Genomic DNA, 23,442 nt, shown 5'->3' on the forward strand with positions numbered 1-23,442 from the left:
GAGGTGTGAGGAGGTCAAGGAAACAAGCAAATGAAAAATAAGTTATGGGAAGGTTTGATTTGGTGTTTTTTTTCTTAATTGTTTGTATTTTTCTGTGTTTTTTTCTTTTTTGTTTGTTTGTATCTATTGTGATGTATTGTCTTGTTTTTTCTTGCTTAATTTAGTGTTTTCTTTTTGTAACCTTTAAAACTGGAATAAATATTATTTTTTTAAAAAACAAAGCAAAACAAAATAATATGCTTGAAATGAGGACTCAGCAGCACACCAACCCACTCTCACTACCTTTCCTTTACAATTATGCACAGGGCAATTTTGAGCACCCATCACCACGCAATGACCTAAATGCATAGCTTAGCCCTTCAGAGTTAGATACAAAAGGTATACGCTTATGTCTGTCAAAACACACACCAGACATGTTGAGGGGGATCCTAATTTCTAACCAATTTCATCTGCTCGTCTTACAGTGTTAAGTCGCTTTGAGACTTTTTCATATAAAGCAGCTAAGAATTGCAGTAAGCAGCAAAATAATTTTGTCCATGCATGTCGAAGTTGTGTTGTACGAAATTCATACAACTGCTGGGGATTTAGCTGGTTATATTGCATAGCATGTTTCATGCTACAGTCAATTTTTTTTTATTTTTTTTATTTGCTTTGCATAATTTGTGGAACAATTCTCCCCTTATTCACACAGCTGCTGCCAGTTCATTTCTCTGCCAGCCTCTCATACAAAGTGGTAAACACCTGATCCTGGAGTCTCGCCTATCAGTTCAGCGCCTTACTGCTGTTCCTTGGCAGCAGGAGTGGGAGAGAGTCTAGCTTTCTCAGGGTCAAAAACTCTTCTGTTAAATCAGTCCTTATTTAAGGGGGAGAGGAGGGGGACAGAGGAAGAATGAGAACAGTTCCAAATCATGCATTTCTCAGCTGCTGTATAAAAACCATTAAACACAAATTACTTCTGGCTTGGCTGTTTAACAGCAGTGCCCCTACAAGCACTAGGAAGGGGGAAAGACTTTCTAAAATGCAAGCTTAACTTCCTCAGCTGTGAGTTTATGTTCAAAGATAAAGTGTCTAAATCAGTTCTCAAGTAAGCAATAAAAATTGTTAATGCAATAAGTTGCACTAAGTGAGAACAATACAAGTTTTGAAGCTTTTCCCCTCAACTCCCCAGCTCCCAAAAACCTTCAGCACTGATTTAAAGCATAAGAGCTCAATGGGCACAGTGGCAGCTATGCCATTCTGAAAGAGGTTGACACCTGGGTATTCAGCTCTTTTACCTTAATATATTGGTACAATTTAAAACGTCACTGTAAACCATAGTTAAAGTTATTTCGTGAATGTACCCATCAAGGCTGCTCATCTCATCCCCGTTCTCACAATCCCTCACTTAACATTATAGGAGGACCAGGGATTGCAGTTTGTATTCTTCCAACAGGGATCATGTTTTTGTTTCCTCTCAGTATGAACGAAGTGGGTGCAATTCTCTAGTACATGTACATAGGAAGACTAAAGTAAAAAGGAAAGCAATGTGCTGTAACTCAGGGCTTAGAGAGGCAATTTGTTACAACTGCCAACCAAACCACTCTCAACAGCATCCCTGCTTGCCCCCAGCATCTGACATGAATGCTGAAAAACGTGCCCACTTTTTTCTACTTCTCCATTTCAAGTGGTCCACCTGCTTCCTGCATTCCTCTGGCAATCTCTATTTGTTGCCATGTTTGTATGATGTCAACCTGCTGCCTATAAGGTGCTTCCTACTGTGAAAGGACTCAGAGAGAGCAGCAACAATAGGTTAACACCTTCCTATTCAAAGGTAGCCCACTGACTGCACTAGGAGACAAAGCAGGAGTACAAGGTCAACCTTGGGTCCCCAGATGTTGTTTGACTACAACTCCCATCATCCCTGACCACTGGTCCTGCTAGCTAGGGATGATGGGAGTTGTAGTCCAACAACATCTGGGGGCCCAAGGTTGAGAAAGGCTAGTCTGTGGGGCTGCTCATGACCTTATACTCCTGTTTTGTCTCCTTATGCAACATGACAGATCAGTCAGTAGAGCACGAGACTCTTAATCTCAGAGTCACGGGTCCCAGCCCTACCTTGGGCAAAAATTCCTGCATTGCAGGGGGTTGGACTAGAAGACGTGTGTAATCTCTTCCAACTCTACAATTCTATGATTCAAAAGCAGAAGTTATATTAGTTCTCTGCATGATCCTAGTTAATATTAGATTATATAACAACGTTCAGTTTAGCCACTACATTTTAAGAATCTAAGAGAGCCATAAAGATGATCAAGAGGTCAAAAGCCATAAAGTAAGTGTGGTAGAGTGGTTAGAGTAGTCTTCCACAACACACTGTCCTCCAGATTTTTGAACTATTATCTCCCATTGCCCCTGACTTGTTGCAATGCTGGCTGGAACTACTGGGAATTGGAGACCAGCAACATTTGGAGGGCACCAGGTGAAGAGCACTGGTTTCAAATGCCAGATTAGGAATGGCCAGAGTTCAAATCCCCACTCAGCCATGAAGGTCACTCGCAACCTTGGGCTTAACCTCATTCTCTAAGCCTTCCCTATCTCACAGGGTTGTTCTGAGGATGAGGGAGATAAACTTCAAAGGCAAGAAATGGAGGATATACATATAATAATTAAAGTGCTGGTATTAGTTCATGTTGGGACGCGGGTGGCGCTGTGGGTTAAACCACAAAGCCTAGGGCTTGCTGATTAGAAGGTCGCCGGTTCAAATCCCCGCAACGGGGTGAGCTCCTGTTGCTCGGTCCCTGCTCCTGCCAACCTAGCAGTTCGAAAGCACATCAAAGTGCAAGTAGATAAATAGGTACTGCTCCAGTGGGAAGGTAAACGGCGTTTCCGTGCGCTGCTCTGGTTCGCCAGAAGCGGCTTCGTCATGCTGGCCACATGACCCGGAAGCTGTACGCCGGCTCCCTTGGCCAGTAAAGCGAGATGAGCGCCGCAACCCCAGAGTCGGTCACGGCTGGACCTAATGGTCAGGGGTCCCTTTACCTTATTAGTTCATGTTAATTGATATCAACCTTCCATGAACTAGTTGAAAGCAAGCAGTGATCCTCTCACATAGTTTTGGTGATCCACTGTTAAGCCCCAGCATGTCATCTGGCAAGACATCAGTGTAGAGTTTCCTTTCAAGTCTCTCTCCCATCATGTAAGCCCGGGGGAGGGAAACTTTCCCAGCAAGTAGATGGATCCCAACATCTCCCACTCCAGTAGCCCATTTTGACATGTGAGTGAGGGTGCTCGCCTATCACCTGATGTCATTACATCAAGTGATAACTTCAAAGGGGCCAGCTAACAGGGGTTGCAAATCAACAGAGCTGGGTCTTCCCCAATGGCAAACTCCTTGGCAGTGTAGCCCCATTTGCAAAGGAACAACCAGGAGCTCTCTTTAAGCTCCCAATAGTTCCTTTACAGGTGCATCCTTACCTGTCCATCATCACATATGTCAGGTGAGCAGCAGATGAGTAAGGTTTGGAGGGAAACTGCCTTGCGGACCAAATCAGGACCAGGCCAATTTACGGTAGGTCCCCCACCCTCAAAATAGGCTAGTCCAATAGCTTTCAAACTTCTTAACATGAATAGACTCTTTCTACTCTCACCTATCTGCTGAGGGATGCCTGTATCTCTGCACCACATGCCTTTCTCTTACTTGAAAAGAGCATTGCACTGCTGACTTACAATACGTACGTAATCCAAAACCCTTCAGAGCTTTGCCACTGGTTAATAAAGCTCCGCTCTCTGTTCTCTTCCTCTACAATATGTTTATCTGAAACAGAATGCCACCTTAACTGCTTTCATCCTAATTATCAAGCTTGTTATAATTCTAATCTGTCATCTGAAGTTTCTCTCAGTCACTCCAGTTTTTATTTTGTATCCTCTGTCTCATCTACAAATTTGTTAAGAATACTCAGTCATCCTAAACTTAAAAGCCTTACGTCCTAAGTCTATAATTTGATACTTGTACGGACAAGGCCGTGCAGCTGAGAGGAAAAAGGAAAGAACAAAGAGAAAAGGAGACTGAAATGTTCATTTAGTGAACTTTAGAGCGATTCCTTAAGATGAGCCATGAAGAGTCACAAGCACATAAATGAAGTTTATAAAAATAAATAAAGAGAGGGTGACAACGAGAGTCTCCAGTACATGACCAGACAGAACTAACTTTATGTAGTCAATTGTGTGTAAGGAAATAAACCTTCTGTTTCTTCGGGATCAAAGAGGCAGGTAAGGATGGGAGAGTAATTTGATTCAGTTTAGATTTAAAGGCGAATTTACTAAATTTGCATTAAAAAACAACAACCCGCCAAGAGGTACCTGACCATCAGCTGCATCTTGCCAGGAGAAGGTAAGAGCCCATCGCTCCCCTACTATTCTTCATGCCTGATGCCCTGCAGAGGCACTGATTCTGCGGGGTCCTGCTTTGCAGGCAACTTCCCTGCAGAGTAGCACCCCACACCACAGGATCTGTGTCTCTGCACAAGAGCTGAAGTGGAGGCACTGATCCTGCAGAATGTAGGGTGCTCACTTGTAGAGAAGCCATGGCTTTTTTTTTTTAATTAAAAACCTAATGAGACATTAGCCTGCCCCTGAACTAATTTGGAACTGGATTCAGGGCAGGCTGGGTTGTCCCAAGTTGGTCTAAGGTGGCTTAGCCTGACTAAGGCTCCTTGAATTGGAGAATGGGTAGGCAAACTAAGACCCGGGGGCCAGATCCGGCCCAATCGCCTTCTCAATCTGGCCAGTGGACAGTCCGGGAATCAGCGTGTTTTTACATGAGTAGAATGTGTGCTTTTATTTAAAATGCATCTCTGGGTTATTTGTGGGGCATAGGAATTTGTTCTTTTTTTTCCTTCTTCAAAATATAGTCCGGCCCCCCACAAGGTCTGAGGGACAGTGGACTGGCCCCCTGCTGAAAAAGTTTGCTGACCCCTGTTGGAGCCATGGGACGGGGCATGGCTGTACACAGCCACACTAGAAACCCCATCTCTCTCCACACCCTTCATCATAAAGCTGAGAGGCAGAAGAAAAAGCCTCACTTTTATTTTGAATTTAGTTTATTTATGTTTCTTTTCCACAGTGAAATGAGCCCAAAGTGGCTAACATTCACATATGTTAATGTGTTTTTTTGGGAGGTGGGACACATTTGTTACAAAACCTGCAACACAAGACTAAAAACAACTCAGTCAACAAGAAGTCCCAGCAAAGGAAGAATGGATACAAAAACTTGCGGAATATGCAGAAATAGGAAAACTTGCCGGAAGAGTAAGAAATCAAGACAACAAACTTTTTATAAAGGAATGGAAATGGTTTATTGAATATTTACAGATGAATTGTAAATGGAGAAGAACATTGGCAGGATTGTTGTAATAAACTGCAGCTTCATAAGAGTATATATTTAAAGAAGATGAATAAATGAGTAAATTATGTTATTTTGGATATGCAGAAGATATTAAAAATAAATTTAAGGAACCGCAGAAAGAGGAGGAAGGAACTCAAGTTTTGAAATGTCAAAATGATTGTAAAATCAGTGAAACGTATAAACCTGAAAAGTATAAATATTTTTTAAACAAAAAACAATTCAGTAAACATGAGGTAAATTTAATGTTACGGTAAAATATAGTCTTGACACATACCAAGTACAATGCAAAGTCAAAATTAACAGGCCAAAACAAGCCCTACTGCTGCCACAGCTTAAATAAAGCTCAGAAGAGGTGGGGTCTCCTGACCAGACTATGTGATTTACAGCCTGGTCCCTCATCTCTCCTTCAGACAAGTCTGAAAGCCACAAAAAACAGGGGGGCAGGGGGAGGCGATGATGGTAAGTAGTCTTCCCCAGCTGCTAGTGCTGATTTTACTGCACTGCTTTGAATCAAGGCCCGGGACAAAGCAGAACCAAAAGTCTCCTCCGTTGGCCTAAAGGGAAGGATAACTTGCTAACATATAAAGAACAATGAAACCATCTGTTCGCGAATGCCAATGTATATCATTTATACAGCTACAGTTTTATAATTTGGAACGGTCAAGAAAGAGTTAACTGAAGAATCATCTCTGTGTTTTCCAGCCCAGTATTTCCAAAGTAATTGATTGATGGTAAAGAAGACTTAGCCCTCACATATCAGTTGCAAGAGTTCAGCGAACACAAATTCGCTTCGACCACGCTTACCCATCAGAGGTATTAAAATTGATCCTGATGGATAGGCTTCCTAATTGAGCCAGACATAAATGCAAATGGCATCCCTTCCAGTATGGAATAGACAGGTGGCTCACCCCCTTCCTCATCACCCAATGTCTAAGACGAACAAATGGAAACATTTGTGCAAAAGCTTCTTTATGTCCAAATAAGGGAAATCTGGGTGGGGGCAGTCACAGCTGTTCCTTTGTTCATACCACATACAATGTTTTGTTCATACCACATACAATGTTTTGTTCATACCACATACAATGATTCCTCAGGGGCACCTTAATCTATGGGTAAAATGAGGTATAATCACACTTAACACATGTTATTCGAAAACCCAACCACATTTCTGTGAATCCTGAAATGTGCTCTTGGTCCAAAATATAGTAACTGAATAATAATAAATCCCCCCCTCCATTGTTCTCAGATATTATTTTTAGCCCCCGCCCCCAGTTAAACACATTTCCTCAAGAAAGACCCTGAGATATTATTGCATAAAACAAATAAAGTAGAATTCCGTTTCCATTTACCTTCACATCAACGGGGGAGGGGGGGCGTGTCAATGTGGTTGTGCTATGTTGGTGGCAGACGCCCGATGCTCTGTGTCATGAAATATGCAGGCAGCCCCTGGTACAAAGAACCTTGGAAACTGAAGAGCCTCGTGGGAAAGTTTGTTGCATGATCAGACTAGAGACTGCCACATTATAGTAGAACATCCATTTCATGCATCTGATGAAGCAGAGCTTATTCCACAACTTCTGTAAATGATATTTCCCATTGGGTCAAAGCTTCTGAGAAAGTCATGTGAAACTCAAATGCTGTTGATAACACACCAACCCAAGCTTGCCTAATAATAGGTGTTCATTTTTTGCCTACTTGTCCATCTTCTGGGCAAGTGTCTATGTACTATGTATTTCCATATTCCAATATAATTTTAAGTATTGAGTAACTAGGGTTGGCGCAACAAGTCAACTGATCAGCAAGTATTTGACCAAGGAGCTAATGCAGAGGACAAACTAGCCTCAATCCCTGGTTCAACATTGCGTGTGAACTTGAGACTATGGTTAGACAAACAAACCACAATAAATAAGCCAAGAACAAGTCTATGGTTTACTGTAACAGCCGAATGTGTGTGAGAACCACTGCAGTATTTTCAACTACCATTTTTCTCAAGTTCAGGAAGGTGGATTCTATAAAAGGGCTGCTAACCTTTGGAGCTACCATTCAGAAATTAACAGTTGCAGTTTATTTGCCTCACACAATGTCAGAGTTAGCTAATGTTATTATCTTTAGCCAAGAGAGTAACTAAATCTTTTCCAAACTTCAGGAAAATTCTGTAAAAAAATGTTATATGCCTGCAACTTCATTTTTAGCAGTTTATTTACCAAAAAGAAGTCATGTTGAAGAGGAGCAATATCCTTACAGTTCAAATTTTAATATTAACAGAAAACTCATCCCCCTTTTAACTTCCAAATCACGCCTACAATTAATCTCTAACAAGGACTGGGTTAGAGACCAGTTTTTCTAGAGAGATGATATACAAAAGCTTGATTAGGAATCAATACCCTAAAATTCATTGTCCTTTTTTTCAATAAACCCTCAAGAATTTTCTTGAATGTCATGTAGAAGACAACTAAACATTAAGTACATACAATATAGAATAATTACATTCATAGATCAGTTTTGTCATACGAAAGTAATTCAAGTGTATATAAGTAATAAGTATTAGCAGCACTATATCTTTGGGAAGGTATTGTATGTGTACCTACAAAATTTATAAACAGAGCCCATATCCCCGCCCCCAAAAAATACAAATAAAAAATAAGCAAGATTTGCCACCCTATTAAGTTACAAACTTTAGCACCAATAAAAGGCTTGATGCAAAATAATTGCTTTACAAACAGCTCTATGCAATTCTAGCTATACTGCTTTCAGATCACAATGAATTTCCCTGTCAATTTATATACCTTCTGTCACTGCACAATTCATATACATTCCAACAATTGCTGCTGTTTCAGCAAAAAATAAGATTGCCCTTTCTGATTAATCATTTATTCTAAATATGCAAGAGACAGACCAACAGGTTTCAATCTATAACAATGAAACTCTTGAGACTATTACTGAATACTCTTAGCAAGCACTGAGAGGAACTTGGAACACAAAAATGGCAAAATTGTTGCACCACAGAAAACCAAATTCTGGGCTGCCCCATAGAACTGAGATATTTCAAAAGCTCTTGCAAATATCCATAGCCTAAGGATCCCTTTGCTAACTTCCATATATGCAGGCTTTCCTTGTTTAATGTCATTGCCATGGTGACATCCTTGAAATCTAATTCCACAGCCATTCATGTTGTGGTAACTCAGAGGTTCATTCAATGCCTGGAAGAAGACTGGGTGCTAAGGCTCTAGCACAGCTTTTCAAAGAAGCTGAATGAAGGAAAAGTAAGGAAAAGTTAAGGGTGAATGGGGAAAGAATGTTTAAGTTAGGAAAATACTGAACAATCCAAGTAAGTTCTGTAGTTCTGCCTCTTTCTGTGAAAGTCAAGAATGCTTTAGCACTAAATATTCTGAGAATGACTGGATCCATAACAAGCCGTAATGATGTTTGCCCATCAGGTATCAGCTATGCCATAGAAACACTGAAAACCACTGAACCTAACTTCCTGCAGCTAAATCAGAGTTGCCTACAGCAAAACAATCTATACACATTTATCCAAGCTCTGTTGGAAATGACCACAGAGATTCCTTATGCATGAACAAATTTCCATTGTTCAACTGATTTAACGTTCAGAACCAGCCTCCCTTGTATCTACATTTGTGTTTAAGGTGAGTAGGGCAGCCTTCCCTCAACACAATAATCTCCAGAGGTTTAGGACTAAAATTCCCAGGATGCCTGGCCATATGGGCTTTGCTGACTGGGGTTCCTGAGAACTGCAGCAAAAAAAATAAATCAAAATCCAGGGGCATCAGGTTGGAGAGCACTGGACTTATGGACTGACATGGACTGATTGGACGCAGAGGAATGATGGAAGGAACCAGCTGGGAACCAACCAGGGAAGAATGAGGTCTGGGAGTGGGACAACAATGAGAGGTCAAAGGGAGAAGACTGGGAAGTGGAGGTGTTGGAAGCTGAAGAGGTAACAGGGCTTATCTGAGGGCGGAATCTGTGAGAGAGAAGTCCAGAATCAGAGGCAGAATCTGAAACAAGAGGGTGGGAGGAGGGAGCCCAAGAGGCAGAGATGAGTCAGGCTGGCCATGGGTGTCTCCCCCCCCTCCTGCTGCGACAAGCTCCCATCCCCCCTTGTCTCCCAGAACCAGAAGAGGTATGAAAAGGGCAGCGAAGAGGGCATCTGCATGCAGGCGCAGTCTCCAATTGATTGGAAAAAGCCCTGGAGAGGAGGGGACTTAGATGGCTGAGAGGAGGCCTGGACCTTGAGTCTTGGCAACTGACTCTCATGGAGTAAGGCTACTGGGAATGAGCTGTTTCGCTAATGAAGAGTTAACTCCAACTCAGGACAGTGTGATTTGCTGTCGGCTCACTTTCTGACACTGTAGCAGGGAATGTTGGGAAGACTTGCCCTTCACTGCCAGCACACAAGCTTGTTCCACACTGCTTGTAGGTTCCCAGCCATCCTACCAAAATGCCCACGCACTGAAATACCCATGAGTCCATACCCGCTATTATACAATAAATGGGAGCAAGTATTAAAGAATTCTGTTATCCTCAAAATTAGAGACATTAAAAAAACCAAGAATGTTCAACCTATGACTTCACATAAAAAAAGATGGCACCAAATCTAGTTTCCTACGAATTAGTAGCATTCATGGCATGGGAACCATTTTCCTGTGGTGTGATCAGCTACCATTACAACACGTCCCACAGGTGAGGTATAAGGATAAATAAGTTGTGTGCAGGTGAGTTATAAGGACAGGTGAGTCACGTGACTGTGTGAGCCTTACGTATCAATTCAGTACCTAGGAGGGAAGCAAAATTGGTTCTAGTTATAAATCTAAGTATCATTGGTCATGGGCTACCCATGTGTATGTCCAACCACACTACTTGACGGTCACAAGCACTAAACAGCTTGGTGTAAAACACGTGGCCACACTCAGATATTGAGATTATATAGGCATGAGCAGAGCATGATGGAAGTAGACCATAGTCCACTACCACAGATCCACAACAAGGCTAAAAACCTTTGTAATGAGACAGGACCGTATATCCTTTACTTCCTCCAGGTAGTATGAAATAATATGAATACTGGTGAGAACAGTATTAGGGAGCATTATAATACCTCCCCTGAACAGAGACTGTTCCTGACAGTAAGCTAAGCTGCACACACAACATACATTTAAAGAGCATTTTTTCCTCCCAAAGAATCCTGTAGTTTGTGAAGGGTGCTAGGATTTGCAGCTCCATGAGGATTTCCAGGATTATTTTTGGTGGGGAGGTTCTTTAAACATTTGGTGTGTATGAAGCACTGGAAAGCAGCAAAATTTTCTTACTGCTTTTCAAGCAAGGAAGCTTTATAGAAGTCTCCTGGGAAATTCATTAGGAGACAAACAGGATGTTAATGTCAAATACATTTAAAAGTCATCACACCAAGAAGCTTACTGTCTAGAATATAATTAGATTGTTGTTTCAGCACCAAATCCTAGAGAGATTTAATTCCTATTGTATAAGTGCGGTAATCAGACCTCCAAATGGATTACATATACAAATCCCTTCTCCATTGAATGATCAATAGTCTGATGCAGAGGGCAAGTTCCATAAATAATGCTCAGGAAAAGAAACATCATTTGAATTCTCCATCTTGAATAAAACATCAGCAACTATTAATCTGATTCTTAAATGGCCTTCCTCCAGTCTTATACTGATGGAAATTACTAGTCAGTCATAACTGTATTAGGTGAGACGGAAGATACAGGCAGTGACTGTCCGATATGTGTGCAACCACACATTTGTGCGTAACACCGAACCCGGAAGTGACCCAAAAATGGCAGAAAAGGGGGTGGAATGGGGTGGGGATGGAGCAGGACGGGGCAGCCTTACATGGGCCCTGCCAACACGCATGGGGGTCCAGAACGTAACCCCACACAAATTGGTTGCTCCCTGTACCATAAAGGTAAAGGGACCCCTGACCATTAAGCCCAGTCGCAGACAACTCTAGGGTTGCGTTGCTCATCTTGCTTTACTGGCCAAGGGAGCCAGTGTTTTGTCTGCAGACAGCTTCCAGGTCATGTGGCCAGCATGACTAAGCCGCTTCTGGAGAACCAGAGCAGTGCATGGAAACACCATTTACCTTCCCACTGGAGCGGTACCTATTTATCTACTTGCACTTTGACATGCTTTCGAACTGCTAGGTGGGCAGGAGCAGGGACCGAGCAACGGGAGCTCACACCATTGCGGGGATTCGAACCGCTGACGTTCTGATCGGCAACCCCTAGGGTCTGTGGTTTAGAACACAGCGCCACCCGCGTCCCAGTGTCTGTACTGTCTTGCCACATTAAAATCCCCCATATGCAGCACAAGGGAATAAACATTTTACATTAAAAAACCCCCACTAGAATGTGTATTCTAGATCACTGTAACAAAATCATGCTGTTATTATGGTGTTACAGGCAAGGCAGGACTTCATTTCAGGCAGATGCCATGCAACAATTGCACAGGAACCTGCTGGAGAGGAAATGGTTTTCCAATTAGCACACCCATATTCTATGGAGGAAGAGTTACCGGGTAGCTTGTCAATTAAGTAAATACCTTGTGATCCGTCTGAATCAAGGAAAGCATTGGTAAGCTTGTACATTATGTGCTTGTGCAGTGCTCTTGTGAGCTAATGGAATATTTCAAGTCCAGGTAAATGGAGACAAGGCTCTTGGTTGAAGCCTACAAGAGAGGGTATTTTCATTTACTGGCTTCCTTAAGTAGACAGAGGCTACAATCCTAAACAAACTTAAGTTCTGCTAATAGCTGTTAAACTTGCTGATAAAGTAAACATGGTTAAGATCAGCAATTCTACATTTATACTATTAATGACTCCAGCTTTCATGTTGACCCTGTTACTTTATTTTTAAATAAACTACGTGTTGGTGAATTCAGGTAAGCTCATCACCCATCTCAGTGATCTTTTCAAGCAGTGCTTATCACTACTAATCGCTGACTGTTTACTTACTTTTACCATATCACTGGGGCACTGAAGTCACAAACCACTGCACAGTTACTATGGAGCCCCATTGAGCTAAGTAGTAGTTATTTCTCAGTAAGCATGATTGGGGTGTAAGAAACATTTCCAACATCTGTCATTTTCCTGCAGTTTCTTCCTAGCTCCCTTATCACCATCACTACTAGTAAAATATACAGAATGCGGAAGAACTAGGAGTACAGGAAAAAGGACAAGCCAGGAAGGGTTTGGAGAGACCCCTTAAATATGTAGAAAATTGTGAGCTAACTCAACACAATGAGTCTCAAGACTATTTACAGGAATTCATAAACACATATTAAAACAATAAAATAATAAAATTGCCACAGCCTATACCTTGCACGGTATAATTGCAGAATCATGAAGCACACATCATGCTATGCTGCTGATCCTATTACCTCTTGCTATCTGTGCTTAGGGACATGGGTGGCGCTGTGGGTTAAACCACAGAGCCTAGGACTTGCCAATCAGAAGGTCGGCGGTTCGAATCCCCACGATGAAGTGAGCTCCCATTGCTCGGTCCCAGCTCCTGCCAACCTAGCAGTTCGAAAGCATGTCAAAGTGCAGGTAGATAAATAGGTACCACTTCGACGGGAAGATAAACGGCGTTTCCGTGCGCTGCTCTGGTTCGCCAGAAGCGGCTTAGTCATGCTGGCCACATGACCCAGAAGCTGTACGCCGGCTCCCCCGGCCAATAAAGCGAGATGAGCACCGCAACCCCAGAGTTGGTCACAACTGGACTTAATGGTCAGGGGTCCCTTTGCCTTTTATCTGTGCTTAGAGCTGCAACAAGTCGAGAAATGGGGGGAATTATTTCTATGTTTTACGATAGTCACCACCAAACGACAGGCTTAATATTCTTACATTTCAGAACATGACAACATTAGCAAGAGTTTATCTTTGCTAAAGGAGTAATTGAGGCTGGAAAGATGGAGAACTGCCAGATGGATCTTTCCAATCTTAAAAATAGGAGTTTATGGATTTTTTTTAAAAAGTGGAAGAGTAAAATATTTTGATATGTAGGACTGTGTGCAGCTCTTAAGTTAGGTCCTTTGTCTTGCAGGTTATAGCATGCAGATATACTTCTTTTGAGCTATCCTTGAACTCTTTGTTAGACAAGAATGAAAGCCACTAAATAAAGTTGATTGAATTCACCACAAGACACCAAGTTTATTATTTTCTGCTGGGGAGTTCTCAGACAATTTCGGGATTCACATTTTTATTGCTTTCCAGAAAATTGGGCTCTTTAACTGGCTCCAAAGCTTGGTCCATTAAATAAATGGGGAGACCCAAGTGGTAGGAACACTGATGACTTTGCCCAAGACCATCCTTCCACTGATGTAAAATTGAAATACTGATAAACTGTTTTTACAAAACACGACACACAACACTCACTGTGCTAACATGATGTAATGCCAGAGACAATGTTCCAGCTTTCCCAATTATTGCAACCCTGAAGCTATCATCTTGCACACAGACTATTCCAAAATAGTATGCATAATTATGGGGTAGCGAGCAGTGTACCAGATATTCCTGTTGAGTGAAGCCTGAAAGCCCTAAAAAGCCTTCTGGCAAATAATCTAAGCAACTAATATCAAACTTCCCAGAACAACAGTCATTCACTGTTGTCATTCCCTAATGCAAGACAGTAGCTTCAAATTATGACTTGGTGATGAACCACAGATTCAGCTAAAAGGTTTGCCATTTCCTCTGCATCTTTGATCATGTACAACTTCTCAGGCAGTATGTTCCAAGTTAATCATAATCAAGCTTCTGCAATGTTATCAAGGCATATAAAATCTAAATGGTATCTTTGGTGGGTATTACACAGAAAAGAAATCACTGTTTGATTATACTTAAGAAGTTTCAGGTGCCTATTTAAAAAACAAAACATTTGATACCTGCTGACCTGAATCACATATTGATTCCCCTACCCCTATATGTATATAATACATAGGAGTCCAAAAGAAACACAATTTCCTGTTCCAATTCAACTGCTCTATCCAAATAGGTAAAAAGGTAAAAAGACCCCGGGACGGTTAAGTCCAGTCAAAGGCGACTCTGGGGTTGCGGCGCTCATCTCACTTTCAGGCCAAAGGAGCCAGCGTTTGTCCAAAGACAGCTTTCTGGGTCATGTGGCCAGCATGACTAAACCACTTCTGGTGCACCGGGACACCGGGACAGAAGCCAGAGGGAGCAAAAACGCTGTTTACCTTCCTGCCACAGCGGTACCTATTCATCTACTCGCACTGGTGTGCTTTCGAACTGCTAGGTTGGCAGGAGCTGGGACAGAGCAACGGGAGCTCACCCTGTTGCGGGGATTCAAACCACCAGCCTTCTGATCAGCAAGCCCAAGAGACTCAGTGGTTTAGACCTCAGCACCACCTGCGTCCCTTGCCATTCAAACATCTAGTTTTATATCTCAAGGTCTCTTGGAACCAGTGAACTATGTTATCAATGCCTCTTTCATGTGTATCCACAGCAGTTCGGGAACTGTTTCCTCATGTAGCATAGCCCCATAAAGGTCTGCTATGTAAATATTCACACTGGAATGCCAATTCAATGGATCTCTTTCATCTAACCACTGCCCCAGTTCAAAACCAAAACCCTGCGATACCGTTCTATGTGTGGAAATACATTTTTGAAACTTGCAGGTTTCAAAAACATGTTGCAATACAACATGGGAAGGGGCTGTTCCAAACCCAAGTTAAAGTTCCTGATTGAAACATACAAGACTTTAGACATAAGCAATGAAGCTCTTTGGATTGTATCTCGGATATACTGTTCCAATACTAGCAGCAGCAGCAGCAGCAGCAGAAATATCATTAAAAGTATCCTATGTCATGGACCAAGCACGGTTGCCACATTAAAGCCGTATCTTGTTAATTTCTATCGAGAATGCTGGAATATAGCTTTGGTCTTATTTCTCACAACAGTTAAGTGCATAAGACAACAGGCCTGTCACACAATTAAAATTCGTTTCTTTTTCCAAGGAAAGGATTCTAAGCTTGCATGAGCCTAACTGTGATATTTGATATGAATCGCAGTGCCTCTTCTTATGCCATATATATTCATTCCATTATTCAAAAAGGTTTTGCTATGTGGCATCAGGGGCTGCTGTTAGAGAAACCAATCAAAAGCCCTTTAAGACGAGGCAAGCTAGTTTCATGCTTCTCCAGAACACAAGCCATCACCTCAAAGTAGGAAAGAGCTGGTTACAGTGTGATGTTTCACTTTTTATATGCATACATTGTTCTCTTCATACACACAACACATTGGTGCAAACTCTGGGCGTCCCCTTGTTTGATAGCTGAATAGCTCAGTTGGTTAGAGCGTGGTGCTGGCAATGCCAAGGTTGCAGGTTCAATACCTGTATGGGACAGCTGCATATTCCTGCAATTTGCAGGACCCTCAGCTCTATGATTCTCTGTGATATCCCTGCCCAACAACCAGCTTATCTGAAAGGAGTGCTTCTCCCAAGATGTTCCTACTCACATGTTAAAATCTGCTGATAATAATTTCCACTATTTGTGAGAATTTAGACACAGCTGGCCATATTCGGCCCCACTCACAGAGAGACATCGCTAGCTGCTATTCTTATTAAGAGAGCAGCTAAAACTTCCCTTTTTAGAAAAATGTTTGGATTGGTAGAATACCCGATTAAACCTATTTGTGTTATTTTTGCTTGAATTTTAATTCTTTGTATTGCCTTCTATTCTATTTAAAATAATAATAATAATAATAATAATAATAATAATAATAATAAACTACTATAGTAGGTGCATTCCAAATATGCAGATATAAGAGGTTAGCAGGGGTCAGCAAAATTTTTCAGCAGGGGGCCAGTCCACTGTCCCTCAGACCTTGGGGGGGGCAGACTTTATTTGGGGGGGACGAACGAATTCCTATGCCCCACAAATAAGTAATAATAAAAATAAATTTTTATTTATACCCCGCCCTTCCCAGTTCAAAAACCAGGCTCAGGGCAGCTGACAACAAATTTCAAACACTTTAAAACTTAATTATAAAAGCAGCATAAAATACAGTATAAAAACATGAATAACAATAAATTCAAAAATCAATTAGATAATCCCCAGGGCTAGCTGGCTGAATATCCCAGAGATACATTTTAAATAAAAGGACACATTCTACTCATGTAAAAACACACTGATTCCCAGACCGTCCGTGGGCCAGATTTAGAAGGCGATTTGGCCAGATTTGGCCCACGGGCCTTAGTTTGCCTACCCATGAGTTAAAGCATAAGTAGTATCCTAGTGACTGGACCAAATTATATGATATACCAATGTTACAGAAGGGTATCCCATGTCACAGCTGGTGATGCTGTGCCAAAGTTGGAAGGATGTTATAATTAACATTTTGACATCAATATTCAAAACTGGGCTGTAATCATTTCCACCTATGACCAATTAATTCCCGCCCGCCCCCCCACTGTAGTCATCTATAAACAGTAAGTATGGCTACTGTAAGTACAATGCAATTCATTGATTTTAAGTACAAAAACCATCAACCTATAGCAATATGAGGCATTTCCTTGATATGACTATTGCCCAGTTACAGAGCCGGTGACACCCTCCATGAGCCCTAAAGCAAATGCACGTGAATTCAGTGACAACATTAATGTGACATCACCACATCACTTTGAAGAAAACGAATCCTTGCAGTATTCACTGAGTTTCATCCTCCAGCTCACAAGGCGTTGCCTTTTCATGCACGAGAAGCTCTGCCAAACTCACTTGCAATACAAGTATTACCAAACGTCAGTAACCCAAACCTCTGCATGTTCAATATCAAGACGTTGTTTAGCCTCATGAATGCTAAATAAGTGATAAGTTCTGGCAGTACAGTGAAAGCTAAGTATGTTTCTTGCAGCATGATGCTCCAGCTAAAAGACATCATTGCGATTAACTGATTTGTTTCATTTGTTCTTTTATACAGCTCATTGTTTTTTGAACTATATCGTTATTTCATACAGTTGAAACGCAGATAAAGGTGGGGGTCTGTGTATTTTGTAAATGTGTTGTTACTTCTGTTAGAATTTTATGAAACAGGAAGCATTTTGGGGGAAGCATCTGAATGGGTTTCGCACTGCAGGATCACCCTTGTATTGGTGGGACAAGGTGATGGCTCTACAAGTTTAGGCAGAAACAATTGCTGCCATGTTTCAGCCAAGTAAATGACTAACACACTTACAATGCTCAGAATTCATCCCCCCCCCCCAAGTTTCATATACTTGGAAAGGTTAATTTCCAGGCATTTATAAACTGCTTGATATTTTTGAAACACCTCTTTGAACTGGACGTGTTAAGCTTGGATCGTCTAATTCTCAGTTCTTGTACCTGTGTGAAGTTAAGGTTTGCTTACTGGTGCCCCTCACAGATGGCAAAGGTGCAAGAGTCTTACCAGACTTCAAAATCCCTGCCTCCTTCAGGTAACAATGGCACTATGGGGCACTAACCCCAAACCCCTTATTCATTCTTAGAGTGCTGCTTGATCAAACTGGACACACTACTCACATATATGTCATTGGGAGTATTACTAGATTATTAAATGTGCCCATCTTTCCAACGAGAAAACTATTAACGTGGAAAAACTTATTTGATAATTTCCGAGGGAGGGGATGTGGTAAGTTCTCCGCAGCAGCCTAGCCAACACGCAGGTTCTGTTGTAAAGGCTTCATTAATTTTTTAGTGCCGGAGGATGATGTTGCAATTTTCCATCCCTGAGCAGAAAGCACGCATGAATTCACTGGCTGGTACTTCTTTACAATTGCAACTAGCCAATCCAGTTACAGTCCTGGGCTGGCTCACTGGCTGCAACAAAAGCCCCACAGACCCAGCACAGCAGTCTCTGGAATGCAATTCAGCACAAGCCAAAAAAGGGACAGCTTAAAAAACAAACAAACACTGCACACACACACTGCCCGTGCAATCGCTTAGTGTTTCAAATCCCAGGCAGGAATACATTCATCAACCACCTTTTTTTTTTAAGTCTTGCCACAGACCAGGCCTAAAAGTCTGGATTCTCCTTCCTCCCCTCGTCCACACGCACCAGTTTCTCGGACACAGCTGATGCACCATTAAACCCCAGAGATTAAATATGCAGCATCCGAAGGAAACCGAATTCCTCTGTGCAACAGCTGCAAGCAGAGAAGAGCCCAGCTCTGGGGTCAGGCCAGCAGCTGAAGCTGGTGCAGGGAAGCCTGATCCCACCAGCATCCCAGTCCGTCCTCGCTAACTTGGCGATCGGGCAGCAGTTTCGCAGATCCACCTATGGCGAAGCCCCTCTCTGGGACCAGCCAAGCCCTTCCTTGAATGAACCTGGCGGCCAAGGGCCTCGGCCGGACCGCTGGCCCTCGCAGCAGGCCGTTAGTTGGCCAGGCGGTGGCTCCCTGCTGCCACCTCAGCTACCTGCCAGCCCCAGTGGCGTAGCGTGGGGGGTGCAGGGGGGGCCCGGCTGCACCGGGTGCAACATCCGGGGGTTAGGGTTAGGGGGCGCAAATCCATGGGTTAGGGGGCGCAAATCCATGGGTTAGGGGGCACAAATTACTTGCCTTGCCCCGGGTGCTGACAACCCACGCTACGCCACTGCATCCATGCAAGCATATTCCCAGTGGCGTACCGTGGGGGGTGCAGGGGGGGCCGGCCGCACCGGGTGCAACACCCGGGGGTTAGGGTTAGGGGGTGCAAATCCATGGGTTAGGGGGCGCAAATTACTTGCCTTGCCCCGGGTGCTGACAACCCACGCTACGCCACTGCACCCATGCAAGCATATTCCCAGTGGCGTAGCGTGGGGGGTGCAGGGGGGGCCGGCCGCACCGGGCGCAAGATCTGGGGGTTAGGGTTAGGGGGCGCAAATCCACGGGTTAGGGGGCGCAAATTACTTGCCTTGCCCCGGGTGCTGACAACCCACGCTACGCCACTGGCCAGCCCCGCTCCAAATGCGAGGAGGGAGCGACGGGAGAGGGGCTGCGAGCAACATGTCCCCCTCTCGGACCTCCTCGGGCTCGCGTCCCAGAGCCAGACCCCCGCCCCTCTTTCTCCCCTCTCTCCCAGCGCCCCCGGCCAAATCTCCCCAGCTCTATTTCCCTCACAAGAGATAGCAGGTAACAAAGGAAAGAGGGAGGGAGAGAGAAAGGAAGGAAGGAAGGAAGGAAGGAAGGAAGGAAGGAAGGAAGGAAGGAAGGAAGGAAGGAAGGAAGGAAGGAAGGGGGGGGGGTTGTCCTCGAACAAGAAGCGACACCACGACGCCTCACCTGACAGCAACCCGGACGGAGCTCTCGTCTTGGCCGGCCGACATGGCTCAGAGCCTTGTCATTTAATTCGAATTGCGCACGGAAGCCAAAGGTGAGACGGGACGAGCGGCGGAGGCGGGAGCCGCTGTTCCTGCGGGGAGGCGGCCCGGGGGAACTGCGCGCCTCACCTCCGGCGCCTCCTCCACCTCCTCGCCTCTCCAGCCATTTTAGGTGACTGGCTGAATGAATAGGTAGCAGCCAAGCGGCGGCGGCGGCGGCGGCGGCGAGGGTTGACACTCCGCCCACCGCGGCGCGTTGCGCTCCCGGCCCCTCGAGGCGGAGCGGCGCTGGCTTTAGCCAGCCCTCCTGCCCTCCCTCCTGGCTGCCCCTTCTCAGCCCGCCTCCCCGACCAGCAGTCGCCTCGCTCTGCACCAGGCGCGCAGCTTGGCTCTCGGTCGGTCTGTCTGGCTGTCTCTGGCTGTGCCCGGGCGGCGGCGGCGGCGGCAGCTTCAGGTTTTCTGCAGCCGCAATGCGTAACCAAGCCCGCCCTCCCCGCTCGCCTCAGCAGCTCGCAGGCCCATCTCGGCCGAGGCGGAGCCGCGCACTTGCCTGCCCGCTCTCGCCGCTCGCGCGCGCTCCGTGCGCAGCTGGCAGGCTCTTTCCGAGCGGGGAGCCAAGAGCGCGCCTTGCTTTCCCCTCAGCTGCAGCCGTTCCTCGGTCCCGGTCGTCATTATCGCCGGACCTTACATTTTCTAAGAATAACAGCTTTATTATTTGTATCCCATATGAAAACATAAGAAAATGTCAAACACTAAAAAAACTTTCCTATACTGTACAGGGTTGCCAAAGGTTGTGTGGGTGGGTCTTTATTTTCTTTTTTTAAAATAATATTTATTCAGAGTTTAGAAATTACAAAAAGAAAAATTGAACATAATAAAATACAAAAACGCTACATAAAACATTGAATTAACAGAACAAAACAAAAAACAATTAAAAACACTTCCAATATTTTCAGTCTTAACTTTCATTCACTTGTTTCATTGACTTCCTCACGCCTCCCTTTTTGTATTCCACTTCCATTAACTATTTCAGCAAGTCCTTTCCATTTTCCTCTGTTTTCTGTCCTGTAATTTATCTTAACATGTTCTAACCTTGTTTTTTCCCTTTAATACATTAACAATCCGTCTATACTTAGTTCCTTATCACATTTCTGCTAAAGCCATATAACATCATTCCATCATTTTCTAGCATTCATTAATTTTACAATATTTCTGTAAATAATCTTTAATTTTTTTCCAATCTTCTTCCACCAACTCTTCTCTCTGGTCTCGGATTCTGCCAGGCATTTCCGCCAGTTCCATGTAGTCCAGGTTGTGTGGGTCTTTATTTCCTTGATACCTGATGGGAGGGCGTTCCACAGGGTGGGTGCCACCACCGAGAAGGCCCTCTGCCTGGTCCTCTGTAACCTCACTTCTCGCAGTGAGGGAACCTCCAGAAGGCCCTCAGAGCTGGACCTCATGTTCAAGCAGAACAATGGTAGTAGAGACACTCCTTCAGGTACAGTAGTACCTCGGGTTACATACATACGCTTCAGGTTACAGACGCTTCAGGTTACAGACTCCGCTAACCCAGAAATAGTACCTTAGGTTAAGAACTTTGCTTCAGGATGAGAACAGAAATCGCGCAGTGGCAGCGGGAGGCCCCATTAGCTAAAGTGGTACCTCAGGTTAAGAACAGTTTCAGGTTAAGAACGGACCTCCAGAACAAATTAAGTACGTAACCAGAGGTACCACTGTATACTGGGTCGAGGCACTTTAGGGCTTTCAAGGTCAGCACCAACCGACCAACACTTTGAAGTGTGCTTGGAAATGTACTGGAAGCCAATGTGAATATTTCAGGACCGGTTTCATATGGTCCCTGCGGCTGCTTCCGGTCGCCAGTCTGGCTGCTGCATTTTGGATTAGTTGCAGTTTCTTCAAAAGTAACCTCACGGAAAGCGCATTGCAGTAGTCCAAGCGGGAGATAACCAGAGCATGGACCACTCTGGCGAGACAGTCCGCGGGCAGATAGGGTCTCAGCCTGCGTACCAGATGGAGCTGGTAAACAGCTGCCCTGGACACAGAATTGACCTGCGCCTGTGAGATGGGCAGCTGTGAGTCCAAGATGACTCCTAGTCTGTGCTCCTAGTCTTCAGGGGCACAGTTACCCCATTCAGGACCAGGGAGTCCTCCACACCCACCCGCCCCCTGTCTCCCAGAAACAATAAAGGTAAAGGTACCCCTGACCATTAGGTCCAGTCATGGATGACTCTGGGGTTGCGTGCTCATCTCGCTCTATAGTCCGAGGGAGCTGGTGTTTGTCTGCAGACAGCTTTCAGCTCATGTGGCCAGCATGACTAAGCCGCTTCTGACTAAACCAGAGCAACGCATGGAAACGGCATTTACTAACCCTAAATTTACCTATTTATCTACTTGCACTTGATGTGCTTTCGAACTGCTAAGTTGGCAGGAGCTAGGACTGAACAACGGGAGCTCATCCCGTCGCAGGGACTCGAGCTGCCGACCTTCTGATCGGCAAGCCCTGATCACCATCCACGTCCATTTCCCAGAAACAGTACTTCTGTCTAAAAGGGGAGGTGGGAGAAACCTGTCCTGAAAGCTTTTGGAACATAATTTGTATATTTAACAAGGTGTGCGCACACCTCTAATCCCACAAGCACATTTCATCTCCCCCTCAGAAACGACTGGGCCACACATAGAACTCAGAACATTTGGCATCTCAGGTGAACCATAGAATGATGCCCCTTCTCCAACAAGGAAGAAGGGGTAAGTGAAGATCTACAACAGAAGGGGGAAATTAAGATCTATATTGAAGGGTGTTGAACTAGATGACCCTCTGCGCCCCTTGCAATTCTAGGATTCTCTTATCTGCATGCTGCTGCCCCTGTGGATCCTGCTGCCAGAAGCAGTCTTCTCCCCTTGTCTCATAGGTGGGCCGGCCCTGGTAGAACTACCTGTTAAGCAGCGGTGCCTTGAGAGCATAAGTCCAAGACAGAATGAGCAAGTTTAACATGTTTTGATATACATGGTATATGCTCAATACACAGATGACCTGGAAGCAATAAAAATGGCATATTGCATATACAGTGGTACCTCAGGTTACATACGCTTCAGGTTACATACGCTTCAAGTTACATATGCTTCAGGTTACAGACTCTGCTAACCCAGAAATAGTGCTTCAGGTTAAGAACTTTGCTTCAGGATGAGAACAGAAATCGTGCTCCGGTAGCGCGGCAGCAGCAGGAGGCCCCATTAGCTAAAGTGGTGCTTCAGGTTAAGAACAGTTTCACGTTAAGAATGGACCTCAGGAACGAATGAAGTACTTAACCCGAGGTACCACTGTATAACTGAGCAGGGTACTTCATGGTACTGGATATAAGGCTGCAAGATGGAACTTTCCGTTTGTATAATGGGCATCCATTTTTGGTTCCTTTCACCAATCTTTCTAAAGGGTCATTATTTTCCTGCCCCCCACCAACTCAAGATGTTGTTGAATTGTTGGTATAGCAAGAGGCAGATATGCAGATCAACAAAACCTTGAGCTGTGAGATGTTTGAGCTCACCAATTCAGCAAATCCAAAGACGTCTCTCAATATTAACTGATTCACATTGTCACTATCAATCTCAGCAAATGTCACCCACTGGGCCAAATTAGTGTTACGACCCCAGAGTCCTACAGCGAGCAAGACCCTAAGGGACAGCATCTAGCTAAGGTTTGTGACACTGAGCC

At 44.2% G+C, this 23,442-nt stretch overlaps 1 protein-coding gene across 9 annotated transcripts in view; it reads right to left on the bottom strand.

The window, feature by feature from the left end:
* Positions 1–20,054, bottom strand: part of KIF21A (kinesin family member 21A) — a 96,325-nt gene extending 76,271 nt beyond the window's left edge. For 5 of the 9 annotated variants that reach the window (XM_081877802.1, XM_081877799.1, XM_081877803.1 and 2 more), the window contains exon 1: positions 19,675–20,053. In XM_081877802.1, the coding sequence (XP_081733928.1) occupies positions 19,675–19,718 (44 nt within the window). In that variant the 5' untranslated portion in view covers positions 19,719–20,053. Of the gene's footprint in view, positions 1–19,674 lie in introns of all 9 variants that reach the window. The other 4 variants (XM_081877796.1, XM_081877800.1, XM_081877798.1 and 1 more) reach the window with 1 other exon arrangement.
* Positions 20,055–23,442: the final 3,388 nt, after the last annotated feature.

Source organism: Podarcis erhardii (assembly GCF_964252035.2).
Source record: "Podarcis erhardii genome assembly, chromosome: 10".
Lineage (NCBI taxonomy): Eukaryota > Metazoa > Chordata > Lepidosauria > Squamata > Lacertidae > Podarcis > Podarcis erhardii.